Source organism: Chiloscyllium punctatum, chromosome 8, assembly GCF_047496795.1.
Source record: "Chiloscyllium punctatum isolate Juve2018m chromosome 8, sChiPun1.3, whole genome shotgun sequence".
In the NCBI taxonomy this organism is placed as follows: domain Eukaryota; kingdom Metazoa; phylum Chordata; class Chondrichthyes; order Orectolobiformes; family Hemiscylliidae; genus Chiloscyllium; species Chiloscyllium punctatum.
The window spans coordinates 101,724,731-101,745,811 of NC_092746.1; the positions used below are offsets into that span (position 1 = coordinate 101,724,731).

Here is a 21,081-nt window from a genome sequence, read left to right on the forward strand (position 1 = left end):
AGCCCTTCCTTTCCAAATACATGTAAATCCTATCTCTCCAACAACTTACCTACCACGGATGTAAGGCTTACTGGTCGGTAGTTCCCTGGCTTTTCCTTACAGCCTTTCTTAAGTAATGTGAGCCACCCTCCAGTCTTCCTGAACCTCATTTGCTTAGAAGAGCTCCAGGGGAAAACGACCTGAAATGGTGCAAAAGCCAATGAACGTACCCCATTTGGTATTTTGTAGCTGCAGTGAGAGCTAGGACAGAAGATGAACAGGAAGGTCTTCTGACAGAGAGGCTGTGGTTAAAGTACCATAAAAAGTTCAGTATCCTGCCTCCATATCTGAAAGGAAGTAATGTACTCCGAGAGCTTTCAGAATCATGCAACATCTTTCCAGAATCTTGGCATCATTCCCTGCTGCACGTTCATATCTTCTCCATCAATCCGATAGTCCCTTGAACTTTGTCACAGGACATAGATAGTCAAAGTAACCCCCCCCCCCCCCCCCCCAGGTTGGAAGATGCTGCATTTAAATAGAGTTGGCAAGGGTGGAGGATTTCCATGTTCATCTGTGCGCGGTCAAGAGAAATCGTCAACTGGAACAATTTCTCTTGAATGTTCATTCAACATTGATCAGCGGGAGATGGGTGTGTGTGGGCCACCACCAATCCTTCAGTCTCAACAAATTTTCCAGTTCACCAGAGCAAACAGCATGACAGCATTGAACTGTGTGGGTTTTTAGATCAGAGTGGTGCTTGAAAAGCACAGCCAGTCAGGCAGCATCCGACGAGCAGGAAAATCGACGTTTCGAGCAAAAGCCCTTCATCATCAATCTTCCTGCTCTTCGGATGCTGCCTGACCTGCTGTGCTCTTCCAGCACCACTCTAATCTAGATTCTGATTTCCAGCATCTGCAGTCCTCACTCTTGCCTGTATGGGTTTTTAGGCTGAACTTCTTCAGTCAGCATAATGTGTTGGCCCAGATTGTGAAGTTATTTTTGAGTTGTCAGGAGTTTTTGTTGAGTTGTCACTGGTTAGGCTGTGGGAGTTTCTTTTCTGAAGCTGCCTTTTGACCTTTAATTAGTCTTTGAGATTGGAAAGAGTGCTTAACATGCTAATAGATATATTAATAACAAAGGATTTCACTCATTCACTAGGAGCTATCACTTTGACATTCCTTTGCACAGAAAATTTTACGAAGGATGCCATTTATCTTTGATCTTTTTATAAAGTCCAAAGCAATAGCAGAATTGATGCTGAAGCGATGCAATTTGTTGTGCTATCTCGTTGTGTCAAGCTTCCACTGGGAAGCCATCATGTTGGGATTACCTTTGTCCAGTTGTCATGAGGGTAAATGACTCACAGATTTGACTCCAGTGGCTGTTGGCAGCCTTTTCAGATCCTAAGAATTTTCTGTAGCTCATGATATTGAGTATTTGGAAAGGCAAGGATTAGGGATAGTCAACATGGCTTTGTGCGTGGGAAATCATGTCTCACCAACTTAATTGAGTATTTTGAAGAAGTAACAAAGAAGATTGATGAGGGCAGAGCAGTAGATGCGATCTGTATGGACTTCAGTATGGCGTTCGACAAGGTTCCCCATGGGAGACTGATTAGCAAGGTTAGATCTCATGGAATACAGGGAGAACTAGTCATTTGGATACAGAACTGGCTCAAAGGTAGAAGACAGAGGGTGGTGGTGGAGGGTTGTTTTTCAGACTGGAGGCCTGTGACCAGTGGAGTGCCACAAGGATTGGTGCTGGGCCCTCTACTTTTTGTCATTTACATAAATGATTTGGATGTGAGCATAAGAGGTACAGTTAGTAAGTTTGCGGATTACACCAAAATTGGAGGTGTAGTGGACAGCGAAGAGGGTTATCTCAGATTACAACAGGATCTGGACCAGATGGGCCAATGGGCTGAGAAGTGGCAGATGGAGGTGCTGCATTTTGGGAAAGCAAATCTTAGCAGGACTTATACACTTAATGGTAAGGCCTTAGGGAGTGTTGCTGAACAAAGAGACCTTGGAGTGCATGTTCATAGCTCCTTGAAAGTAGAGTCGCAGGTCGATAGAATAGTGAAGAAGGCGTTTGATATGCTTTCCTTTATTGGTCAGAGTATTGAGTACAGGAGTTGGGAGGTCATGTTGCGGCTATACAGGACATTGGATAGGCCACTGTTGGAATATTGCATGCAATTCTCGTCTTCTTCCTATCGGAAAGATGTTGTGAAACTTGAAAGGGTTCAGAAAAGATTTACAAGGGTGTTGCCAGTGTTGGAGGATTTGAGCTATAGGGAGAGGCTGAACAGGCTGGGGCTGTTTTCTCTGGAGAGTCGGAGGCTGAGGGGTGACCTTATAGAGGTTTACAAAATTATGAGGGGCATGAATAGGATAAATAGACAAAGTCTTTTCCCTGGGTTTGGGGAGTCCAGAACTTGGTTCTGGGTGAGAGGGGAAAGATATAAAAGAGACCTACGGGACAACTTTTTCACACAGAGGGTGGTAAGTATATAGAAAGAGCTGCCAGAGGATATGGTGGAGGCTGGTACAATTACAACATTTAAGAGGCAGTTTGATGGGTATATGAACAGGAAGGGTTTGGAGGGAGGTGGGCCGGGTGCTGACAGGTGGGACTAGATTGAGTTGGGATATTTGGTCGGCATGGACAGGTTGGACCGAAGGGTCTGTTTCCATGCTGTACATCTCTATGACTCTAAGACTCTATTTATTCTAGAAATCCTATTCCAGCAAAGGATAAATGCATTTAAACCTTGACCTACAATGGGCATGATGTGAAAGATAGAGAGGAAGAGAAAATGAGAAAGAGAGAGGGAAGAGAGAATAAGAAAGAAAGAGAGAGAGAGAAGGAACTCCTACAGGTGGGAGAAGGGATGTGCCGAGATCAATGATCAGATCTGCTCATGCTACCGGTAATGACAGATACAACTGAGCTTTATTTGAATTGCCCCCCTCGATTCATCGTGTTTTACTGTTATCATCCTCACTTGTACTCTGGAAAATTGTTTAAATCTGACCATTCTCCACAAATTTGAGTTTTGAACACAAATTGGCTCAACTAACACTTTTCTACTGGCAAGGAATGCAGCAGCTCCCTCGACTGAATGACAGGCTGGCCCTGGTGCCTGGAGCAGGTGCCCAAGTTGCACCCATTGTAACCCAGATACCCACTGGGTAATGGAAAATGAGGCACTCTCCTCCTGATGCACCAACCACGAGATGAACGCTCGGATACTCGCTCCGAATTTTTCAGCCCTGTTGTCATTCTCGTTCTCTCTCTCTCTCTTTCTCTCTGAGCAGAACCTCCTCTAAGAGAGGGTGCATGGCATCAATCCCAAGTTTTCTGTTTCTACAATGCAGGAATCGCTCATTTTTGCTTTGTTCTGACCCAGTGATCTGCTTCAGAGCAGCTATTTGCATTGCCGTTAACTTTGGTCGGTTTTATACTGAAGGTGTCTTTATTTGAAAGAAGCCACATCTGTAATTCCACTTCAAGCTGCAGTATGAATAATAGAATGCACAGATAAGCATTAATACTGTTGATTGGAAGAAATGTACACATATCTGCATTCACACAGCACCTGATCACGTCTTTCAAACTCCTCAGAAACTGGAACAGGATGAAATTACTTTGGCCACTGGAACCTAAAGACTGGAGGGAGTCTTCTTCCCACTGATTGTTACCCGAGCTCTGCCTATTGCGTGACTGTAGATGGCTGTGTCAGTAATGTTTCACAAACAGCAAGGGGCAGATGAAATGTCTACCCAGACTCCAGAATGGGAACCCATCAACAGGGAAATGCAATCATTGACACTCCCCTGAATTTACAAACAGAATCTCAGTCTAAAGTTTGCAATGACGCTCCTGCAAAGTAGCCTGTCCTTGATACCTAGCTCGCTGTGTCAATGCACGGCCTTCTGACTTTAGGAGAGAGCAGTGGTGTGGTGGAGGGAGGAGGTGACAGACTCTGCGACCAAATGAGCCAAGCTGACACATTCTCCCATTCCTTTCTCTTCCTCCAGTTTGTTCTCCTCCTCCTGTTCTGAAGACAGTGACACATGCCGGGGTATGGTTCCATTGCAGCGCCAGGCCTCCAGTCCCTCACCGAACTGAGTTCAACTCTTCACATGTGAGCCGAGACAGTAAGTGGCAATGAGTATTTCAATCATGGGGGTGTGATGGACCACCACAGATTAACCCAACATCTAAACATACATACACGAGCAAAACTCACTGAGTCACACCCTGGGTGGTTTTTGCTCTTCCGTCCATCCATATCGCTGGGATACTCCACCTTGTAATTACAATGTGTGAGATCAGTATCTGTGGAATTCCGTTCCAAAATCTTTGGCCTTTTCATCTCACCATTGTGTCTTTTAAGATAAACTTTAAAATCTCACTCCTTTTCGTCAGCTGTCTTAACACCTCATCATTGAGGTCAGTACCAGTTCCTTTAGTCTGTCTACACTCCTGTAAAGTGCTTTGAGATAATTTACTGTGTTCAAGGTACTGTGTGAATGCATTTATTGTTGTACATGAAATTCAAATATCACTGAATGCAATAACTCTAGCAATTTAAGGGAGAAATTTATCAATTTCATATTAACAGATTTCCTTCAAATAGCAGAAAAACAGAATAAAGCAATATCACACAAGATACTTATTACAGTAATAAGGGTACTTCATCTTGATACCCATTTGTGTGTCCTGTCTGGCCCTGCAATCTGTTAGACTTCTCTCTTTGACCATTACTTATTGAAACCCCTTTTCACCGAAGAGTGTTTTCGCTGATCCTCGAGACGCTCATGTCCTTGACCTTTAGAGAGCCTGAGTAGTGAAGGGGTCTCCATATCAGGGTGAATAGGGGGGGCTGGTTGTGATTGACAGATTCCTGAACAAAAAAGTTTTAGTCTGAACCATTTATTTCAAGTCTCACATTTTAATCATTAAAATTTGAAATCTCCAGAAATTTTTCCAAAGCTTTTAAAGCAGTTATTTTTTGTAGAGAAACACTGTTGATTAAAAAAAAAGGCAACTTTTTAAAATTTAGTCTTGGGATCTGTAATTAACAGACAAGGTCAGCATTTATTACCCAGTACTATTTATCCTTTGGGAGTACTGTGCATACAGTTCTGGTTTCCCAACTGTAGGAAGGATATTATTAAGTTGGAGAGGGTGCAGAAAAGATTTACAAGGATGTTAACTGGACTGGAGGGTTTGAGTTTTGGGACAGCCTGTATAGATTGGGACTTTCATTCCCTGCAGCATAGGAGGCTGAGGGGTGACATTGTCAAAGTTTATTAAATTATGAAGGACATAGATAAGGTGAATAACTAAGGTCTTTCTTTTGGATAGGGGAATTCAAAACTAAAGGAAAAAGGTTGGTGGGAATATAGAATGAACTGCCAGAGGAAGAGGTAGATGCAGGTTACAATGTTTAAAAGACATTTGGACAGCCACAAGAATAAAAAAAAGTTTCAGAGGGATATGGGCCAAATGCTGGCAAATGGAACTAGTTTAGGTTAAATCTGGTCGGCATGGATGAGTTGGAGTGAAGGTCTGTTTTTGTGCTGTATGACTCTTTGAGCTGTCCTTGAACTTTTGTTGTAAATTAGTATATATGGCTATTTCCAACATGCTGTTCAGAAGAGAGTTCCAACACTTTGATCCTGCAACAGAAAAAGGACAATGAAGTAATTTAAACAGCTTTTGCATTTATATCACATTTTGGAAGATAATTCTCATACACCTCAAAACATTTTACAGCCATGGAAGTATGTTTGAAATATAAAATGTGGATCATTCCCATACACTGGGAACCTCTCATCAGTGAAGGCTGACATCGATGAGGCAAATCAACATTGGCTTTAGTGTGCTAGTACAGAAATTGGCAGTAACCAAACAAAGTGTTTGATGACAAAGATTTCAAACCCAACACCAAGTTCATGGTCTACAAAGTAGCAGTGTTACCAGCTCACTTGTATGCATCAGAGAATAGACAATGTACAGCAGACATTGCAAACATCTTTAGACATATCACCATGAATGCCTCTGCAAGATCGTGCAAATCCGCTAAACAGGATGAGCGCCCCATGAGCACAGCTTTGAGTCACTGGTTATGGCCAATCAGCTGGGTTCAGTGAGCCACATCATCTGTATGCCTGACACAAAACTTCCAAAGTAAGCTGTCTCATCTGAACTTCATCATGGCAAGCAGTTGCCAGAGGAAATGTTCTTCAGAGCCTCTCTGAAGGTAACTCCACCAACTCTTTGAAATCTCTAGCATACGATCACCCAAACTGGAGACCATTTTGAGCGCCTTTGACTGGCCCAGGTGAGAGAAAAACACAAACAGCAGAAGGGGACGTACGAAAACCTGAACATCCTTCTTGTCCACTCCAACAAGCACCTCTCGCCCGCCCTGTGAGAAAGTTTACAGATCCAGCAGCCAGCTACTTTGTCACCTCAACACCCATAGCACTGGAGTGGACAAAACCCCTCCTTGATGCAAAGGAACTGCCTATGAAGAAGAAGACTTGTGCCGTAAACATTAAGAAACCAAGCAGGTCTTACAGCATCTATGGAGGGAGAAAAATAGTATTAACATGCTGAGTCTGGTATGACTCTTCTTCAGAATTTGAGCATTTCAAAGTGTCCTCACTGCTCTGATGCAGAAAATACAATAAAGAACTTATAAAAGAAAACTCTCAGAAGACAAAACTTGAATACATATACAGAACCTTAGCATCTTTGTCATTAAATACAGCCTGCAGATAAATGGCTTATAATAATAATTATGCAGCCTGGTGGGAACTGCATCTAAAGGGACTTGAGCCAGACTTTTATTACGATAATCATACATATAGTTTATAAAAATAAAGCAGCAGTGTTTAACAGCATATAAATAAATTATGTAGCTACTGTGTTAGTTTGCATTATTAATGAATGCCCTAAAGGAAACAATAGCCATGGCAGAGCTCGATGTTGTAGAGTGTACAGTCCTCGCAGCTGCATAAAGAATGCTGACTCGTGCTTTCATCTGCCAGCATCTGCAGTGGCCCAGAATTTGCTGTGGCTTTGGAACAGGTGGCACTTTGCACAACTGAATCCCAAGGGGTGCAACAACTGAAGCTTGTGACTTGCCATGTCTTCATAGAGCTTGGGACAACAAAAAAAAAATGACAAGATGACAGATAGTAGTTTCAATATACAGTGACAAACAAATTAGTGCAAAGATGCTTTCTACTGAATACCAGATGTGTTGAATTCTGTGAAATGGAACAAGCAATGAAAAATTGTCAAACTCCCATCTGTGCCTTCTGCACGCTACCAGGATGTCAAGTGCTGGCGCGTTTAGTAGTTGTATTAAATACTTCCTAATTTGGTATCATAGGGCCCATTAATAAGTACACTTAATGGTCAGCCCCTAATTCAGTGCATATGTTACGTTATGTACTGAAATGCAGGGTGTAGAATTATTTTTGTTTGACTGAGGAATGGATTTTTTACATTTCGGACACAAAAGTCAGGTTGTATTTTCTGCTCTTGTTCGGCTGTATCTTGTTTGTTTTCTTGTCTAAAATCCTGTTTCCCGATTTTAGAAAAATATTCCCATTGCAGCAGCATTAGTGTTTGTCCCAATCCCCCTCACTTCCCCTCCTCCTCGATTACCGATAGACATCACTTTCAGGAATCAGCGCCAATCTATTTACTGTCCGATCATTTTCTTCCATTAGCCCTCAGATGCTGGGGCAAGTTTGTGAAATTGAAAGGGTTCAGAAAGGATTTACAAGGATGGAGCCAGGGTTGGAGGGTTTGAGCTATAGGGAGAGGCTGAATAAGCTTGGGCTGCTTTCCCTGGAACATTGAAGGTTAAGGGGTGACCTTACAGAAGTTTATAAAATAATGAGGGGCATGGATGGGAGAAATAGACAAGGCCTTTTTCCCAGGTGAAAGTGAATACTGCAGATGCTGGAGATTAGAGTCAAGAGTGTGGTGCTGGAAAAGCACAGCAGGCAGCATCCGGGGAGCAAGAAAATCGACGTTTTGGGCAAAAGCCCTCCATCAAGGTCTTTTTCCCAGGTGTGTGTAGCGGTGGTGGCAGAGTGGGGAGCAAAACTAGAAGGCATAGGTTTAAGGTGAGAGGGGAAAGATTTAAAAGAAACCTAAGGGGCAACGTTTTCACACAGAGGGTGATGTGTGTATGGAATGAGTTGCTAGAGGTAGTGGTGGAGGTGGCTACAATTATAACATTTAAAAGGCATCTGGATGGGTATATGAATAGGAAGGGTTTAGAGGGATATAGGGCAAATGATGGCAAATGGGGCTATGTGAATTTATGACAGCTGGTGAGTATGGATGGGTTGGGCCGAATGGTCTGTTTGTTTGCTTTCCATCTCTATGACACTAAATTACTGATCACAAGCTATTTGGAGTGAAGTCACTTAATACTGTTCAAAACGAGGAGTACATACAAAAATAGATTTAGATTTAGATTTATTGTCACATGTTTCTAAAAATACAGTGAAAACTGTTTCCTCAACTGTAAAACACAGAATGTCAATGTTTCAGCGCCATGTTGGAACACTGAGTATAATGTAAGAGTTTGCTGCAATGGTGTTCATCTTTCCCTCTTTCTCTTGTTACCTCTTGTACTCCTCCATTCCCTGTTTGACATCAGTTGGGGTCTCAGTTACGGACCACCTTCACCGTCGTTGCCGCTCCCACAACCGCTTTGTCTTAGCTGAAGCAATGGGCCTGGTCTCACTCTGATGCTCCTCCAACTGGATTTAAACAGGGTGGAAGGAGATTGATAATCACAATCTGGGAAGTCAGTTCAGGAGCTTGACACCACCACAGAGTTTGCAATTTTCAAAGGACGAGTGAGGATGGGGATTTCTGAGGGAATGGGAAGCATACCCACTGCCGATTAAAGTCTTTAACAAGCCTGGAGAGGGTCACAATTGAAGTTTGTAACTTCATTTCAATGAACCATCATGGCTTAGTGCACATTTGTTTTCCAATCTCCCCTTGTCCTAAAAGCCTGGGACCTACCTGGTTCCAGTCGATATAATATTCCTTCTGGAACTGCTCGCTGTCCCAGCAATGCCCACTACTGAGTTATGGTGCTTCTAAGACTCCTAGTTGCCAGTCAATCAGAATGGCCAGCAGTTCTAGCGTCTGGGACTCCCTTTCACTCAGGAACCTTGAAGTCCTTGTTAAGGCTACCTGCCCAGTGAAATCATATTATATCCCTGCACCCCACCCCCTGTAGAATTCAGCTACTGCGAAATCAGAGTGTGAAATCAATTTCTGGTATTACTGAGCATGCCCACATGTGTCAGTAACTGGTGTCACAAAGGATCAAAAACATTATAATCACACCATTGCACCAATGGATGTAAAAACAGAGGATCTTCACAGAACAAAGTTTAATATCTTTATCTACTGGTAACATTTGCGAACTCTGAAAAATTGTAAGGAGAGACAGTGTGGGCAGTGTCGTGTTATGAACCTTGGATCCTTTTACCAAACAGCTAGCATGGAAGAGATAGACTCTTTGCAGGTCTTTAACTCTTTGTGGGTCTGAAGCTTTATATGCTGGAGTCAATCATAGCTCATCAGTAGAAAATCAAGAAAACCCGAAAGAACTGTGGGGATGCTGTAAATCATAAACAAAAGCAGAAATTGCTAGAAAAGCCCAGCAGGTCTGGCAGCATCTGTGTTCTGAGGAAGGGTCACTCAACCCATAACGTTAACTCTGATTTCTCTCCACAGATGTTGACAGACCTGCTGAGCTTTTCCAGCAATTTCTGTTTTTATTTTTAATTATCTACTGTTCCTCGTGTAACTTTACTAGATTCTGGGGTGTTTCATGAAGAATGGGAGGGTATTCATCTTCCATCCTTTACAGCTGAGACTGTCGTAAGGCTCTCATCTTACCACATTTCAAATATTGTGAGCAATTAGGGCCCTGCATCTAAGGAAGGATGTGCTAGCCTTGAAGGGGGTCCAGGGGAGGTTCACAAGAATGATCCTGAGAATGAAGGACTTGAGGATCAGTTGAGGACTCTGGGTCTGTATTTGATGGAGTTTAGAAGGATGAGGAGGAGATCTCATTGAAGATTACAGAATACTGAGTGGCCTAGATAGAGTAGACATGGAGAGGATGTTTCCACTAATGAAACAGACTAGGACCTGTGGGCACAGCCTCAGAGTGAAGGGATGACCCTTTAGAACTGAGATGAGGAGGAATTTCTTCAGCCAGAGGATTTTAAATCTGTAGAACTCCATTGCATCATCAGGCTGTAGAGGCCAAGTCATTTTGTATCATTAAGATATATATTGGATTAGATTACTTACAGTGTGGAAACAGGCCCTTCGGCCCAACAAGTCCACACCGACCCTCCAAAGAGCAACCCACCCAGACCCATTCCTCTACATTTACCCCTTCACCTAACACTGCGGGCAATTTAGCATGGCCAATTCACCTAACTTGCACATTTTTGGACTGTGGGAGGAAACCCACGCAGACATGGGCAGAATGTGCAAACTCCACACAGACAGTTGCCTGAGGTAGGAATTGAACCCGGGTCTCTGGCGCTGTGAGGCAGAAGTGCACACCACTGTGCCACCCAAGATAGCTTCTTGTTCAGGAAGGGGATCAAAGGTTACAGGAGAAGCCAGGACAATGGGATTGAGAAACAAATGAGCCATTTTTGAATAGCAGAGCCTATTCTATGGGTCAAATGGTATCTGATATCTGCTCCAATATCTTACGGTGTTATGGTCTTTAATACATAGGTACCTTTTGGTTGAAGAATTTCAGATGGATTGCATCATAAAGGAGTATGTGGGCCATTTATTATCAGTGCAGGCTAAAACGCTAAAGCAGAGCTGTGCGTCTGAAAATATTATAAATTGAAGCTGCAATGAGCACCTTTGAAAGGGCAATGATCTCTCTCCCCTTATCATTCATCAATGCATTTGCAACCTGCGAGACACTTACAGATTGTTTACCAGATGCCTGTCCAGGAGTGATGAATGCATCACTTGAGAGCTTGCTTAACTCCAGGAAAAATACCTCAAAAATTCACTGCTGACACCAAGTGATGGTTGTGTCAAATTGTCAAATGAAATCAGGTATATTTTATTCATTGATGGATTGTGGGTAGCACTGGCATGGCCAGCATTTGTTGCACATTCCATCGTAGCTTGCCAATTTTCGAGGGTAATTTAAGGTCGACCACATTATTATTGGGGGTCTGAAGCCATATGTAGGCTAGACCGGGTGAGGAGGGCAGATTTCCTTCCCTAAAGGACATGAGAGAACTAGAATGGTTTTTAAGACAACTATTTTGAGGTCATCATTAAATGAGATATGAGCTTGAAATTATTCACTGTTTTAAATTTCACTCATTGCCTTGGGTAGAATTATGAACACATGTTCAGAGGTCAGAAGTTCGTAATCCAATGACATTACCAATGAAGCCACCACCTTTCCCTAGTGAAAGTAGATGACCCACCAATACTAATACCTGCCAGCAAGAACCGAGCAAGATGGAGGGGTTTTAAAGACATTGGGAGGCGTAGGCAGAGACCTTGTAAAGCTGGAAGTTATGTAATAGACTTACACTGTCTCTTGTTATCCCTTGTTTTAACTCCACCAAATCCCATGTAATGTGGCTCACGATGAGTCAGCTTCTCTTATTGCAAGTAATATTTTCAGACTGCTTGAATAACGTTAATTATGTATTAAATTGTGATTATATAATGCAATCTTATGGAACATTTGGTAGAATTCAAGTGTATCATTTGAGGAAATATGTGCATATTTGCAATGAAACTGCAAATCAGTGACCTTGATCTTTATTGACTGTGTGCTTAAGTATGGCTCTATTATTTTATCTTTGCTTTTTCAAAGCTCGTGTTACAGTGGAGAATGATAAAGCTGGAGTTACAATAGTGTAACTACCATTCATCTGTCATTCAGGGGTTTCTTTTAAAACAATCACTACAATTTCAAAGATACTGACCACAGCCTGAATTGATAATATATAAATATCGCAACAGGGGCAAAACTTCAAGAGCATTTAATTGATAGTGAAGCATTTTGGAACAATTCGAGGGCATAAAAGCTGCTTTCTAATTGTGAGTCTTTCATTCTTTTTCTAGAACATATCTAGTTAAAACATAGTTGCAGATCCAGCTTAGAGAAATCTAGACCCACAATGTCCCTTTGAGCATGGCTCCCTACTGAATCATTGCTTACACAAACTTTTCAGGCCAGTTTTCAGAATAAACCTTTCCTCCACAGTGTAGTACAGGGAGCATATTTTGCCTCATCCCTCACTATTTCTGAGTGTTAATGTAAGAGACATCCAATTGTGTAAATAAGGGTCCACATGGATTTCAATTATACAGTGAGTGAAACCAATTGTATGATGGGCCCCCTTAGATGAGGTGGGTAATGTACTGCTTTTCTCATTGTTCTTTTTAGATTAGATTACTTACAGTGTGGAAACAGGCCCTTCGGCCCAACAAGTCCACACTGACCCTCCAAAGAGCAACCCACCCATACCCATTCCCTTACATTTATCCCTCCACCTAACACTATGGGCAATTTAGCATGACCAATTCACCTAACCTGCACATTTTTGGACTATGGGAGGAAACTGGAGCAAACCCACGCAGACACAGGGAGAACGTGAAAACCCCACACAGACAGTTGACTGAGGCGGGAATTGAACTCAGGTCTCTGGCGCTATGAGGCAGCAGTGCGAACCACTGTGCCAGCATGCTGCCCTTACATTGCAGCCAATGCTAGGAATTTCTCAAATGATTATATTAATGGCTTAAAATTCTATTCCTGTGATGTATTTGTTCTTCATGATTGCTTGGTGTTTCAAAAAGTAAATAACTTCTGGACCTTTGTTTTCTAATTGCTATGATTTGACAGTATGGGGTTAGGGCTAGCTTACGGTTTCCCATTATTTAGAATCCTGTTTGCTGATGGATGAAATAATTAAAGGTGACAGCATCCTTTTGCAGAGAAAGGTACAGTACTGGCTTGTTCTTTTAATTAACTGTCAGATTTACACTTTTTCACTTTGAATGTAAACTCTTTTTGTTGAGTTTGTGCTTATCAAGTTGAAGAATGTCAGTGCTGAGGACTGAACCATTTCCTATGTTTCTCATTGTCGGCATCTTGTAGATGTTGGGTAAAGTTAACTCTAATCTGCCCTGTCAGAAATGCAAAGTTTTCTTTGGTTCCAACATTCACAGAAGCATGTTTGGGTGACATTGTAAAGAGTGCAGGATATGTTTCTTTGCTTGCTAGTTTTGGCTAAGTCTTTCACGTCGTCACGTAATTAGAATCAGAGAATCCCTACAGTGTGGAAACAGGCCCTTCAGCCCAACAAGTTCACACCGACCCTTTGAAGAGTAATCCACCGAGACCCCCTATTCTACTATACTATATTTATCCATGACTAATGCACCTAACCCAAGCATCCCTGAACACAATGGGCAATTTAGCATGGCCAATTCACCTAAACCGCACATCTTTGGATTGTGGGAGGAAACCGGAGCATCCGGAGGAAACCCACGCAGACACGGGGAGATGGTTCAAAGTCCACGCAGACAGTCGCCCAAGCTGGAATCAAATCTGGGTTCCTGGTGCTATGAGGTCGCAGTGCTAACCACTGAGCCACGCTGCTGCCCTCTGGTTTACCAGAAATTATGAACAGACAATTTCCTCATGCTGTAGTGTTGATAACAAAGTAAACAAAGGAAATGTTCTAATGAATTCAACTCAGCCCAAATATGAAGCATTTCCATTTCACCTATTTGCCTTTCTTACGACCTCTCCCAATTTTGCAACAGTTGTGGTCATGTTCAAAGGAATTTTATTCTATGGCATTGTGAGATACTGGATGAGGGATGAAGTATTAATCCACAAGGATTAGTTGTGTAATTAGGCATCTCTGGGCTTTCTCTGAGATTATAAACCATCTTATTCCTGCACATTGTTTATGTCATTTATTGAGGGAAACCCACAGAGAATAAATTAGATGGTAAAAAACAAAGAACTGTGGATGCTGGAAATCAGAAACAAAATCAGAAATAGTTAGATAAATTCAGTAGGTCTGACTGTATCTGTGGATAGAAAGCAGAATCAAAATTTTGGGCCCAGTGACTCTTCATCAGACCTGCTGAGTTCTAGTGATTTCTGAATTTGTTAATAATCCAGATGATCTCATCCTAACCGACCAAAAGCATTTGATGGAGTGACCACTATACAATCCTTCTGGGCTTCAGGACGAGGACCAGCCATAACGTGTAAATTGTGGTAAATGAACAAACCTAGCAACAAAACTATGAGCATTGCTGAACGGGATTCTCTGCTACATTCATGAAGGCTATTTCTCTGGCATTCACCAACCTCCATAATTATGTTACAGCAGTCAATGAGGTCAAACCACATGGAAATACAGGGTCCATTATTTCCTGGAAATATGGCACCACAAGGAATGTCAACTTTAATGGATACCAGATATTCAGCTATAAGCAATAGCTGACATAAACTGATAAATCTTCGATGCTTCATGCTCCCATCAATTTTTAACTCTGAACTTTTCACTGTCAGGACTCAAATTCTCACAAACCTATGAGCCAATTACTCATAGAATCCCTACAGTGTAGATAGAAGCCATTCAGCTGATTGGATCTGCAGTTACTCTCCGAAGTGCATCCAATCCAGACTCACCCCCACCAACTTATCCACCCTACCCCCCCCCCCCCCCCTTCCCGATAACAAGCATTCAGTAGAAAAAAACAAGCCCACAAAGGGGATCAAGTGGGTGAAGCATCACAGGAGTTGATCACTTCCCAATCGCAAGGATCCTCATACCTACATCCACAGTCACAATTGGTAGTATGGGGTTAGGGCTAGCCTGCTGTTCCCCATTATTTGGAATCCTGTTTACAGACGGATGAAATAATTAAAGGTGACAGCATCCTTTTGCAGAGATTTGACTAGGCTCACTGTTGGTTAATATTGTTGCATTGCATTTAATGAGAGAGAGAAGCCCTATGGTCCACTGGGACAATGGTGACTTTATCTTTCCTTTATTGCCTATCGTTAGTTCAGAATGCATCATTTTGTGTAAGCATTCCAGAGGATGATATTCGTGGCAGCAATGAGGAGTGAAATTTATGTCTTGATCTTCTGATCAGGCAAAATGACAAGTCAGAATTTAACAAAGAACTCGTGGCTTCCTGAACCTAAAGTGTGATTATTTCTAATATGTACCAACCAGAAGAGATGACTCTAAATTTAGTGGAGAGCAGTGAAGATGCTGTGTCTTTTTCCCCTTTATAACCTCTTTTACCTCTCTGTCTCTCTCTCTCTCCTCCCTACCCACTCCCCACCAATCCCAGCACCCTCTCTCTCTCTTTCTCTCTCTCTTTCTTTCTCTCTCCTTCCCCTCTTTCTCTCTTTGGGATACCTCTAAACCTGTCTGTTCACTCCATCCCCCTCAGCTTCATCCCTCCTCACCTCATTATCATCATCAATCTTAACCTTTTGTCGCCACGTCTAGTTCTGAAGACGGGTCGCAGGACTCAAAACAGCAACTCTGATTTCTCTTCACAGTTGTTGCCAGACCTGCTGGCTTTCCAAAGCAATTTTATTTGTTTCCTTGAGATCTCCAGCATCTACAGTTCTTTTCTTTATTTCCAAGCATTATCAGCTCATTTATAATTAACTAAATGGGAGAGCAGACTTGATTAGAGACAAAAAAAACCCTACAGATGCTTGTAGAAAAGCAGGACGTCAATGTTTCAGGTATAACCCTTGCTCAGACTTGAAGGTCTGAAGGGCCTACTTCAGCTCCTATGCCCTATGGGCTTATATTCTCTGGAATATAATGTGGGAAAATGAGGCTATGTTGTTGCGTTTTGGTACGTAATCTTCTGAAATAGAAGAATGTGCAGGGTAAGAGGGTCAAGGTGAGGGAGTGGCACTAGGTGCATTGCTCATTTGGAGACCAGAACAGTCACAATGGTCCAAATGACCTCTTGCTTTGTTGTATTCATTCTGTGATTCTGTGAGAAGGGACCTCATTGAAACATACATCATTCTAAGTGTAGAGGGCTTGGTTCGGTACAGTGGCTCAGTGATTAACACTGTTGCTTCACAATGTCAGGGACCCTGGGTTCGATTCTCACCCTTGGATGTCTGTCTGCATATTCTCCCTGTGTCTATGTGGGTTTCCATCGAGTGCTCTGGCTTCTCCCACAGTCTAAAGATGTACAGGCTAAGTGGTTAGCTATGGGAAATGGGGATTGTAGATCTGAGTAGGATGCTCTTTGGAGTATCGGTGCTGACTCAATGGGCTGAGTAGCCTCTTTTTGCACTGGAGGGATTCTGTATAGACCTAGTGAAGTTGTTTCTGTTAGCAAAGGAATCTAAGACATTTAAACCAGAAAGTTATGGATGCTCTGTCATTAACTAAACATGTAGACTATTTTTAGAAGGCGTAAATATAGATCTGAAGGTCTTGCATGATATTCCTCAGATCGACAGATTTTTAGTCTCTCAGGGAAACAGATGACATGGGGAACAGGTAGAAAACTGGACTATAAGCCATGATCCCTTTGAATGACAGAGCAGACTTGACTGACACAAATATGATAAAAACAAGGACTGCAGATGCTGGAAACCAGAGTCTACATTAGAGTGGTGCTGGAAAGCACAGCAGGTCAGGCATCAGCCGAGGAGCAGGAGAATCGATGTTTCGGGCAAAAGCCCTTCATCAAGAATAGGACCGAAACGTTAATTTCCCTGATCCTCAGATGCTGCCTGACCTGCTGTGCCTTTCCAGCACCACTCCCATCTAAATCCTGACACAAATATGGTCTACCTGCCCTAGCTCATATGTTCTTAAATGTTGTCCCCAAACGAATCGAGTGTTTTGCAAAGGTTCAGCAACATTTCCGTGCGTTTTTTTTTGTTCTAATCATAATTCTAAAAATTCCATGTGCATTTGTAATTGCTTTTGCAACCTATGCTAGCACCGTTAAAGAATTGTATACAGGTCTCTTTTCCTGCATCCCCTTTAAAGTTGTATCATTTACCTTATTGTCTCTCTGCATTCTTCCAACCAGAGTGTATCACCTCACACTTGCTTGCATTTAATTTTATCTGTCACCAGCATATGTTCTCCTGAATTCTGTTGTTATTGTCTTCGTTGCTTATTGCGTATTGGTGTTCCATGTCATTTGCAAACTTTGAAACTGTGTCACTTATAACCAAATCTAGGTCATTAATAAACATCAAAAAGAACAGTAGTATTCTTTTCCATCTGTGTTTTGTTTGTCAGTAATTCCTTTACATTCAAACCCAGTACAAGAGATTTGAAAATCAGCTGCAGTTTGCAAAAGGAATGTTTTAACCAAATTTAATGCATATATTACAAGGTTGTTTCAATATGAACATGAATCTAGAGGGGAGGAACAAAGTGACTTTTGAACAAAGATTATACAATTTACCCTGGTTTGTGTGTGGCAGACAATTATTTTAGCTTCGGAACGTCAGCTATGCAAATCCATTCAGGACAGAGCTTGAAAGGATATTTTGACAGCTCAATCCATCCATTGCACAGATTAAAGTGAAACAAGTTGAACAATTGGGATTTACACAGGGAAAAGAAAAAACTGAAGTAAACTATCTGCCTCCTGCAATCAGGAAGTAATACACAGAATGTATAGATCAAGAATAGATAACGACTTTTTGTAAAATAATTGTTTTAAATTAGATTGCGACCTACCACCTCCTTCTGAAAGCAGCAGGATTTGGTAATGCTCTTGTTTCTTGGTCAGAATGTCCTCAGTCCAGGATCCAAACAAATAACTAAGGTTATCATTCCAGGGCAGTACTGATTCCCTTATAAGAGCTGCCTTTCAATGGAGACATTAAACTGAAGCTCCTTCTTCCATCTCAGGTATAAGTAAAAGATTTTGTGCAAATCTTTCAAAGAAAAATAGGGAGTTACCCCCGCCAGGGTGCAGGCCAATATTGATCCCTCAATGTTACAGTATTTGTTTTGCTCTGTATTTGTTTAATATCTTAACTTCATCATTTATTATTCAAACTGGGCTTGACGGGATGCTCTTTCAGTTTTAAATGTAAATTCCAGCAACTTAAGTTGTTAGAATGTAGGTGTCACATTTCACCCCCCCCCCCCCCCCCCCCCCGGACGAGTTATCTAGTTCTCAAAGGCAGTTTAAGTTTAAATTAGTGCACAAATTATCTTGTACAAATTGTCTGCCTGGTGTCTTAGTGGAAAATACTGTCAGCAATTAGGAACAAAACTGTCTGCTAAAGCCAGATGTGTTTCATTCACATGGCACCTACCTAGCAGCTGATTTCACCTCTCCAGCAAAATGAGACCCCCGATCTCTCTCCAGTGACATCTCTGTAAATATTTATTCTGCATGTCCCAGGTTTGTCTTTCACAGCTTCATAATCGCATTTCATTTCATTCAACAGCCTTCTGTGGCCTTTTGCTGTGTTTATTGATTTTTGTCTTTGATGGATCATTTTGAAAAGGTTTGTTAAGATCACATCACTAAAATAATTAATTTAAGGTGTGCACAGCGATGGTCAACAAACATTTTGTCCCAGTTTCTTGCTTCTGAATGCTTTTCCAGCACCAAGGTTAAGTGGTCTGGTCTGCAGTTGTTGGATTTATTGTCTGTTGAGCGACATTGGTGCACTTGCAATTCTTCATTCCTCTTGCTCCACCTCAATGTTCTACTGTGGGTGTATCTATGCCAACATGAACTGTGGTGATGCAAGAAGATGCTCACTAACACCTTCTGAAAAGCAATATGTGCTGGCCTTGTGGGTGATGCTCACATCTGAAGAAAGAATAAAGAAGAACAAAAAAGCAATACACTTCTTATGTCAAGAATATGAATATTGGATAGAGCAGTAATAAACTTCAAGAAGTCATAGACAAGCTGATGGAATGAGTGGGCACTTGGGAGATGAAATTTAATGCAAGTAAGTGTGAAGTAATATAATTTGGTGGAAAATCAAAAAGGTTACATAAAATAAAGGGTATAATTCTAAAGAGAGTACAGGGACAGAATGAATGGAGACTGAAGGATACAGGTACATAAATCATTGAAGGTTATCAAGGCATAGAGTACAAAAGAGAGAAAGGTGACATGACCCTTTATAAGACACTGGTTTAACCTGAACTGGAGTAATGTGCCCAAGTCTAAGCATCACACACTTCAGAAGGGATGTGAAGGCATCAGAGAAGATGCAGAAAAGGTTTGCATGGATGCTTTAGGACCGAAGGCTTCATCTAGTTGGATAGTTGATTTTGTGCACCTTAAAAAGAAGATTAAGGTGATTCAGTTAAGGTGTTCAAAATAATGGGTATAGACAAAATAGATAAAGAGAATTTGTTCCAAACGGCAGAAGGGTCAGGTACCAAAGGACACAGATTAAAGTGATTTAAAATTAAAGCAAAACAATCAAAGGTGTCATCAGGAAAAAGAGTTTTAATGATTAGGATCCTGAAGACACTCACTTCAGAATTGTTGAGGCAGTACATTCTGAAGAAGGGGTTTCAGACTCAAAATGTTAACTCTGCTTTTTCTCTACCAATGCTGCTAGTCCTGCTGAGTATCTCCAGAAATTTCTGTTTTTATTTCACATTTCCAGCATCCACAATTCTTTGTTTTATATTAAAGAGTGGAACTTACTGACTAACTCCCGAAGAGAGTCAGCGCTGACCTGATTTCTGCGGTGTACACATTCTACAGTTCAATTCTGCTCAGCACTTTCTGTACTTGGTTAGAGTAGTGCTTATTTGAGCAGGAAAATAAGGGCTTTTGCCCGAAACGTCGATTTTCTTGCTCCTCGGATGCTGCCTGACCTGCTGTGCTTTTCCAGTACCACTCTAATCTGGACTTTAATCTTCAGCATCTGCAGTACCCACTTCTGCCTAATTTCTTACTTGGCACACCTCGATTTACAAACTGCTCTTTATAGTGCAAATCAAGTACTTTGCATCCACTTGAGAAGGCAGACAGGGCGTCGGCTTACTTTGACATCGAATGATTTAACAAGGGGAGCTATTGCAGCTTTTTCCTCTACTCTACACATAAGTTCAGCCTGATTATGTGCTGACATTTCAGATGTAAGGCTTGATCCCATAACATCCTGATTCAGATCCAGACTGCTACAACATGAGCCACAGCCAAACATATCAATTTGGTTTCAAGTAAGGTAGCAGTAATTTTAGCAGCTCTTATCAAACACAATCTGACTGCTCTAAATCCATGTTGACTGATTGTTAATAATTCAGTGTTTCTTCTGCTATTTTACTATTCATTCTGTCAGGATGTTTGTTATTACTTCTATAATTCGCCCACTACCAATAACACGCTGACAAGTCAACAGTTCCCCTTGTTAAACTTGCAACCCTTTTTATAAATTGGCATCATTTTGCATGTTGCCACTTGCTTGGCACAACTCCTGCATTAAGTAATCTCCATCAATCCAAACAGATTTTGTTTGCTACCTCTTGCGAGCTCAGTTTTGATGTTTATGAGTACTGGATGCCTTGTTCTCCTTTTTTTTATGTCCTTCGACAGTCAATCACTTTTTACTGCACAATATCTCCATCTACCAGGTTTTCTTGAAATACCAGTTGTGAATGTAGATTATAGTTCTCAAATCTGTTTTTAAATACTTCTACAGAAATCATCAAAGACATGTGTGAGACTGTGGTTATTAATTATCATATCCCACTAGGTTCTACTGTTGCTTCTGAGGTGAGGTTGTAGTTATCTTGTGTTTACAAAAGTCTTCTTGGGACATAAGTTCAATCCAATAGCTTTTAGATAATAGAATTTCCAATATCTCAGATTAGCATTCTCTCAAAGCTGCCATTAATGTGCAGAAGGGATCTCCAAAGAGTCGAAGATTGTCTCTAACATGTAATAGAAACAAATGTTAAGAGCAATGTATGATAGCCTGTGAAAGCACTCTGTCAT

At 41.6% G+C, this 21,081-nt stretch overlaps 1 protein-coding gene across 3 annotated transcripts in view; it reads left to right on the forward strand.

Moving 5' to 3' along the window:
• adarb2 (adenosine deaminase RNA specific B2 (inactive)) overlaps positions 1-21,081 on the forward strand; it is a 776,642-nt gene that overhangs the window by 292,436 nt on the left and 463,125 nt on the right. For 2 of the 3 annotated variants that reach the window (XM_072576158.1, XM_072576159.1), the window contains exon 2: positions 4,026-4,145. The exons of the other annotated variant lie outside the window; for it this stretch is intronic. In XM_072576158.1, the coding sequence (XP_072432259.1) occupies positions 4,026-4,145 (120 nt within the window). The remainder of the gene's footprint in view (positions 1-4,025; positions 4,146-21,081) is intronic. 3 annotated transcript variants of the gene reach the window in all.